Here is an 8,206-nt window from a genome sequence, read left to right as displayed (position 1 = left end):
CCCCCCCCCCCCCCCGGCCTTATTACACAGCGTGCAGTTGAGTGGCGCTGTATTGAGGCCTCTTGCATAAAGCTTCCCCTCTCAGGTCAAAGGCATAGAGGAACAGTTGGGGCGTCTCCTGTTTTGACACAGTCTGTATGTTCTTCTAATTGGTGCTAATTGGCACAGAGGGGCTCCATTGTTCCTCTGCATAATACGACCCTCCTCTCCAAGACAGGAAGAAAGGGCACAAACAAAAGGCCGAGGCAAAATAGGGCATGGGTTAAAGCGATCGGCAGTGATATCATTACAGCATCAAAACAGGGAGGCGAACTTTGTGTTAAGCTTTCTAATTATTTTCGCCTGATTTTATTAGCTGAAGCACATTCAGAATGTGTCATTTGTAAGATTTGTTTGTGTTTTCAAAGTCTTAGTGTAGTGAGAAATTTAGAGTTTTCATGTTGATAAATGTAAAAATTGCCTCATGTGAGCTTTTTGCCAACACACAGTAAATTGTTGCTTTGAACCCCTTTTTTTTATCAGGAAAACTTCAAGACATGTACAGTAAAGGGCATCCGTACACGGGCTACCCAGGTTACATCATGATGAGCAACATGAACGACTCCTCCTACATGAACAATGGCTCCCTCTCGCCGCCCATGCCCAGAACGGTCAGTACCAACTTCTTTTTCTTTTATTCTACAAGTCAGTTTATCAGTTTAACTCGTATGACATTGTGGCATGTCATGAAATGCTGTTGGTGTAACACTGAACTTGAGCCTGAGAATGTATGTCAAAACACGGACATACATTATACATATATTTTTTAATTCTATTAAAAGTTGGTTAAGTGATGCTTTGCTTTGTTTATTAACATGCACTTGTGGGATTGAAAGCAAAAACTAACATGGAGGATGATGATAGATCAGGTGGCACCTGGTCAGGTTAAACCCAAGTTCTACTTTGTTTCAGATTTCACAGTTTCAACACGAAGTGAAGCGAGATGACAAAAGTTGTTTGTAAACTCTGTCATAGTAATACAATTTATGTAACATGTAGACTGAGGAAGAAGAAAGAAACCTGTTGCTGTACCTGATACGCTGTCTCACTTTTAAAAGCTCTTACTTATGATATTATTAATCAGTGATTCAATTAGAGGTCCTTGATAATGTAATTAGAAATCAATAAAAAGTATGTTCAAAGGATTGCAATACTTATTACTTACAAAGTATTGCCATGCAAATTATTAGGTACTGTAAAATGCGCACCCATTTCTGGCCCTAATTATGATAGTTGATTTTGTTTGTTTCTAATAAAGTAAAACTCTCAAATGTTTGATGTTGTTGAGCTTCTCAAATGTGAGCATTTATGTGTATTTCGCTATATATTTATACTGCTGGTTTGACAAAATAAGAACATTTTAAATATTGTTTCAAGCTGCGGTAACTTGTTATATGTCAGTGTTATTTTTGGAACATTAAGAGACCAATAAAAAAATAAAAAAATAATGAGATTAGACTAATAAGGAAGTCCATAGTTGCAACCCTACATGAGGTTAAATAAAAGATCAGTATAGGACTGTTCTCATGGTCTCTTAGATAAAAATAGTACATTGGGTCAAAATACATGCAGTGTATTTTATTGTCAAATAAACATTTAATATTTACTAATCATACCAAGACATTTAGTTTGGAATATCAAGGTTAAATGAGGGAACGATCCCTGTAAAAAAAGTTATTGACCAACAACTTAGACTGTGGATTAAAAGTAATGACAGATTTGTTTCATTAAAGATCATTGCAGGTGCCAGACCACATTTCTTGACTTTCAAACTAACAAACTTCACTTCATATGATAATACTTAAAACTTAAAAACCAGAAAATATTCCCTACCAATGTTTGCAATGTTAAATGTGCTGTATGTTTGTGAGACCAGCATTGCTTACTCCCTTCCCCTTGACAACCATAATGTGATACTTGGTAACCAAATGCCTGCCATACTTTCCAGAAGATTAACATGAGATATACAGTATTTCTCATCTTGTTAAAATCCCAAGTGATGCATGTCTACATGACCCAAGTAAGCCCTCTAATTAGCCCAGCATGACAGAGGAGGCCTAAAAGGCAACATCATGTCTCTGAGGCTGCCCTGCAGAGGAGTTTATGGTGCCGTCCAGGGGTGGCGTGTGTTGTTGTAGATATCGTCCCTGTAACGGTATTAATTTCAGGCCAGCTGCAGGTCTCTCACTGGCGGCTTCCTGTGTCTGTCCCGTTTGCAAATTTCTCCTCTCAAGACAGACATAAAATGCAGGGCACATCAGCAGCTGTCCACTCTAATCCTGTTTTGTCCACGTCTCTGTATCACACTTGGGAAGACAACCAGCTTCAGTCTGGCGTTTGGTGCCTCCTATACAGGAAACGCTCACACATGGTGCAGAGGAACCGAAGGCTCTGGGTTGTTTGTGCTTCTTCAGTGCGTACGAGTCGGTTTCATCAGGGTAAAGTTGTGAAATGTGAGTTCTGTGTTATTATAAGAATCGACTTTCGGAGGCAGATGTGATTGTCGGGGGCAGATGCCACATGCTGTGTGCAAAGGAACCTCATTCACACGCAACTCGATCGCGGAATGATGTTAAAATTGCATTGCTTCCCCCTCTGCCAAAGTTGCGCAGGGTGAAAGTATGTGACATTGTGGAGAAAACGTGATCCTGATTACCTCATGATTCGCCCTCTTCAGCTTACTAATAGAATGGTGTATGAAATGTGGGATGTGATGCTTTCCAAATTCTCTTTTTATGGCTTGTTTTCTGGTCAATTTTATCAATTACTCCATCGTACACAGTGAAAAACTCAAAGGTCTGTATGGAGACCAGCTGACTGTATGAGAGGAAATTACCCCTCACTGCAGATGAATTAGGCCAGGCACTTGCTGCCAAAACTTTTAAAGCCTCGCTTTCATTTCATTTACCATGGCTGCTTATTTTTTTCCACCCAATCCCCCCCCTCCCCTCGCCCTGTCTTCAATAAAACGGTAGTCATTTTATATACGTTTCTCTCACTTATCCAATAAAAAGAGCCAAGGCTTGGTGGAAGGATCACGGAACACGAGTCCTCTGGCTTTCTCACTGATGTCAGCTCGCTGCCTCTGCTGCTGGCCACCGCAGCCACAGTATCTGCAGGCCTGGGATCGGTTTTCACTGAGATCAAAGGCACATTCTCTCTTTCATTCTCTTCCATCCCCAGCCCCACTGCCGCCCCCAATCCCAGTAGTTTAGATTGATTTCCATTGACCATGACATTCCTGCACATGCCGTCCAGTCATGATGGAGCTGTTGGGAGTAGCTGATTGTCAGCAGATTTTAGGGCTTCTAGCTTGATAAGTCGCCTCCGCCACAAGACTTGAGATTTCGGTGTCAAGATGCCTAATGGTGTTCAGTTGCATATAAATGTGGATTTAAAACAACGCTGACCACTTCAAAGAGCCACTGGTGTGTTATGAATACCCTGATGTTTATGTAAACCTATAGCTGTTTTAGGATGTGGAGTCTGCAGGGCATCCTGTCCAGAAAGTGTGGCGAGTTGGAAGTTCACCATCATGTGATGTGGATCTTGGAGCAGCAAAAAGGACATTGTTTTAATTGCACAAGATGCTTGGAGCTGGTGTAGCTGTATATGATTTATAGTGATCGTCATACTTGCCCATTTTGAGTTAATATTATTCATCGTGTTGTCTATTTTTATATGCACACACAAAAAAGGAGGATATTCAGAGGAATTAGGTTAATGCAGGAAATTGGCTGGTATATATGAAGTGTATGTATGTGTGTATGTGTGTATGTATATGTATACTTTATTTCGGTTATAGTCTGATGTAAGATTAAATCATTTATTTATAGGATTCATGTAACTTTTAGAAATTAGGTTTTTCTGTCATCTCACCTCACTGCCACAACAACAGTGTCTCTGATATGCATATGGGAACATGTTAAAAACCCAGTCAAGCATACAGTATACAGTATATATCATTGAGAAATCAAAATTCTCCAGAAGAAATCTTGCCGTGTGTCTTCTAGTTTGATGTCTTCTCCGTTCTGATCAGATCAGTGTGTCTTTCCGATGCATGAGATAATGTGAAGAGACATTTACTCTTATATTTATACTTGTTTATTATAAGCTTTGGCCTCTGGTGTGTAAAACTAGGACAGATTATTATGAAGAAGGGGAAAGGATTGTGATTTCTCTGGCTTCTGTGATGTCATTTATAGTGACAAATGAAACATGCTATTACGGTTTCTGGTCTGAATTATCAGAATTCCCCATAATGGCAGTGATTATAATGGTTGAGAAGTATTGTCTTTTGAAGCAGTTAGGATGTCATCACTCCAAATTTGATGTTTGGGAGCAGGAGTTTGCTGCTTTGAGGGAACTCAAGTGAGAAATAAAAAATGACAGCTTCTAAATAAAGATCAACAGGCATGCAAATGGCCTTAAATCTATTCTCAGGTCATGTTGCCATTGTCACATGCACATTTCCCTTTTGTTAAAATCACAAAAACTTATTTACGTAAATCCTTTTAAATAAACTCAAAAATGCATGGGTGACAAGATAAAGACAGTGTGTGTTTGTAGTTTTGAAATGTTGATCGTACAGAGATACAGTACATGGTTTTTCACCTGACTGTGAAGATGTGTTGGTGATCTCCAGCTGTGTCAGAACAGTCTCATGGTCTGTGCAACAGCTTGAGGAGAGGAACGGATAGAATCGCAGATTTTTTATTATTGCTTTTTGGTGTTTGTGTTTTTGTGTGTGGGTATTATGTTGCCGCTTGTTTGTGTGTGTTGGTCTCTTGTGTGTGTGTTGAGAGTAAAGTGAGCTTCCTCTCTTTGCTCGTGGTTGTGTTTTTTTTGGTCTTTGTTTTGTGTCTTCATTTTTTGGCGGCGTGGCCTCTTTTTTTTTTTTTTTTTTTTTTTTTCCCTTTGGACCCTCAATTGCAGATCCTCATGGCGAGAAAGAGGGGGTGTGGAGGGGGTGCAGCGCTGTACTTTCCTTTGATGTAGTGGGAACGTGACGGATCTGCTAGCCAGTGTCTCGCAGCGTGGAATCACTAACCCAGGCTTACCTAACGGGATTTGGTAGGACCGCTCTGGTGTCCCTCAGTGCCATGTGTGTCCTGAGCTCATGCCCCCAGCACTACCGTGGAAGATCCCTGTTAAAGAGAACACTACATTTACCAGCAGCCTTCCATGTCCACACATAATGTTCTAGATGGCAGCCTATGGCACCTTGTGTAGTTTTTTAAAGTCTCACTATAGGGTGGACATGCTGTGAAGTTTACTACAGCTAAATGTAGTATTTTGCCTTTAAGTAACTGGACTCATATGATCACTTCACTGTCAGCTTGTTTTCTTTAAGTAGTCTTTAGTAGAGGACTGTCTCTGTATATTGTAGTCTAAAAATAAATACAGAATATATAGTAACTGTCAAAAGACAGAAATAGAATTTTATGCTGTATCAGTCATTTTCTTAAGTCAGGCAGCACACATCAAAGAGTCACGCTGACATTGATGTCATCTGCTTCGCAGCGCTATCAAACAGTGAAATATGTGTGTACACATGAAGGACAGCACCAGGGACCTCACACAGAAGAAACACTTGGCGTCTCAGACTCTTTGTAGTGCCGCCGGGTCGTGGTGTTTTATAAACAGCACCATTAACGCCAAGGTTTCTCTCCGTCCTCCGCTCTACGGTGATGCTGGTTGACACATTTATTCCATATGCACGCCGCTAATGACGCCATGTGGTTGCAATCACCTTATCAGTGTGTTTTATCTTGTTAAATGGAGCACAGCAGAGCAATTGTCTACCAGGGCCGGGAAGTTTCTGGTTGATTTTATTTTTCTTGATGGCGAGAGTGTAAAAAGATAGTTGTGTGTTTGTGTTTATACTTTTAAACGGACATTAAAACAATAACATTTTTATTTGCGTTTTATCAATTCACATTAAAACTAGCATGGCAATTTTAAGGCAGTGTAATTACACAAAGAATTCAAAAACAAAGCAAGCAGTAGATATAATTAGAAACCTCTGCCTTATTTGTGTTACTGTTGAGAATGAGTGACACAGATGAAAGAGGAAGTTAAAATCATTAAGTATTCAAAGTGCTGATATTGTGCGTTTTTATGTGTCTGAGAAAAGCAATCGAGGCGGTCATGGTTTGTGAGCATGACGTGCAGGCACACACTTAACCCAGTTGATGTTTTTTTTTGAGCATGTGTTACTGCTCAAAGCGAAGCACTCATAGATGATGACACTTTCTTCGCTCCCCATCCTCCCACTGAATTGGAGGAAGCTTAACCAATCAAGCTGTGCTGCCTGGAGCCAGCCAGTCAGGCTTCCATGGACAGATCGCTACTCGAGCCCACAACACCTGCTCAGAGGACTTCACTCTTCACCAGCAGCCTGCTTCTGATCTCCAGGGGTCAACGGAGGGCCTCGCCAAGGTTGTCCCTTATCCCCAGTTCTGTTTGAATGGTCTGGGTGTGGACTTCCTGTAAGGGTGGATCAGAAATGGAGACTGTAGGGCGGCGTACGGAGTGTTTTTGTCAATTTATTGTGCAACTGTCGTAACTGTTGGCGACGTTATGACTGTGCGTAGTTAAATGGGATATTGGGGGAAGATGTTTTTGTTGGAGTTTAGGAACTTGGCTGGGTAATTAAATATATTTCCAAATCAAAAGCTACAAAACTAGTTTTAAAGTCTGCGTTTGTTATCTCTTTGCCCCTGCAGCACAAGTTTCCCTTTAATTGACCCGGTTCAGTCATTAAGTCATGATTGAAGCTTGACAGTAGTTCCTCAAAGTTGATCACAGTACCTCACTGTTAACTGATATAAAATGAGTAAAAACATGAATAGCTTTATTGACTTCATCCTGACAGCTTGTAGGTCTATATAGAGGCGAGCAGTGTTCCAGCTAGTAAACTGTCGCAAAAGGGAACAATAGGACCACAGGAGTGAAACATGGGTGTAAATCCTGCCGGCTGTGTCCAGACTTCAGAGAAGCTCAAACAGCCCTCACTTTGTCCAGCTAAGAAATAGAGCTATGATCAATAGCTGCTCTGTTGTATGAAGTTGGTCAGTCTCTGGCGCGCTCTCGCCCTCCCTCCTTCTCTGTGCTGTTTCATATTTTTCAGAAGCTCATTATTTCTTTCTGCTGTGGGTGTGAGTGCTAAAGAGGCTCACATGCAATGTGTATCTGACAGCGCTGAAATATTAATGGTCCCCAGTGTAGTGAGGTTGGTATAGGGCCTGCATAGTTACAGTACAAAGGGTGCCTTCTCGCCACCAGGCTTTATTAGCCAAGCTGTTAAATGAATAGATGGATATAGCTTGCGCTCTTTCTTCATGCCTCCTTTTGTGTTTTTGCGCTAAACATCAAACCGCTTTCCCTTCGTCTGACAATTTCCAACACATACACTAGACGCGTATTTTTGAGGGAGACTTGCACGTGCACGCTGCGCCGTCGAGCTTTCTGTGGGAGGACAAAGAGGAGGGCTCTGCTATCAGTTCATTTTGTGTGGTCTTCGCCATAAAAAACACCCTGTTCTTTGACTGTGAAAAAAGCCTGTCTTTAATTTTTGGGAAACCCATAAAAGTTTGTCGCTCCTTTCATATCGGCTGCAGAATTGAAAACAAATGCTACATTCTCCCCTCCTCTCCTTTGAACTGGCCAATTATGGAGTTGTGAAAATAAAAATCAGTCTGTAGATCTTTTTACGCGCGGGAGGAGGCCCCGGGGGGCGGGGACTCTTTTGGCGTCTCCTCTCTCTCTCTTCTGCGTCGTCTCTCTCTCCTCTCTCGTCTCTCCTCCTCTCGCCTCTCTCCTCTCTTCTCGCGCTTCTCTCGTCTCTCTCTCTTTTTTCCTCAGTCACTTTCTTTTTTCTCCTCCCCCCTTGTTTTTGAAGAAACCGAGGGGGATCACTGATGTCAAAGTCAAAACCAAGAGCATTAAGAAAACTGGCGAAATGCAATACAGCTGCAATCCAACATGACGCTAGAAAATAGGGCTGAGGAGCAGAAAGCCTCTCTCCCGTATTCCCAGGGCGCGCAACTGCTCCCGGCCTTGGCTTTGATCTCTTCAAAGCCTCCTGCCTCCTACTAGATGGAGAGTCTTGGCTGCCGCTCGTGAGCGCTGGAGAGAGGCAGGGAGGGAGGTGGGGGTGTTTTGG

The 8,206-nt window shown here is 41.9% G+C and overlaps 1 protein-coding gene across 1 annotated transcript in view; it reads left to right on the top strand.

The window, feature by feature from the left end:
• Positions 1-8,206, top strand: part of lef1 (lymphoid enhancer-binding factor 1) — a 40,623-nt gene that overhangs the window by 3,479 nt on the left and 28,938 nt on the right. Inside the window, exon 3 of the mRNA XM_035660507.1 lies at positions 523-650. Within this exon, the coding sequence (XP_035516400.1) occupies positions 523-650 (128 nt within the window). The remainder of the gene's footprint in view (positions 1-522; positions 651-8,206) is intronic.

This window comes from Morone saxatilis, unplaced genomic scaffold (genome assembly GCF_004916995.1).
Source record: "Morone saxatilis isolate NCDOM2014 unplaced genomic scaffold, NCSU_SB_2.0 Contig17, whole genome shotgun sequence".
Taxonomy (NCBI): Eukaryota; Metazoa; Chordata; class Actinopteri; family Moronidae; genus Morone; species Morone saxatilis.
Note: the sequence above shows the minus strand (reverse complement) of the source record. Positions and strands in the feature narration are given on the sequence as shown.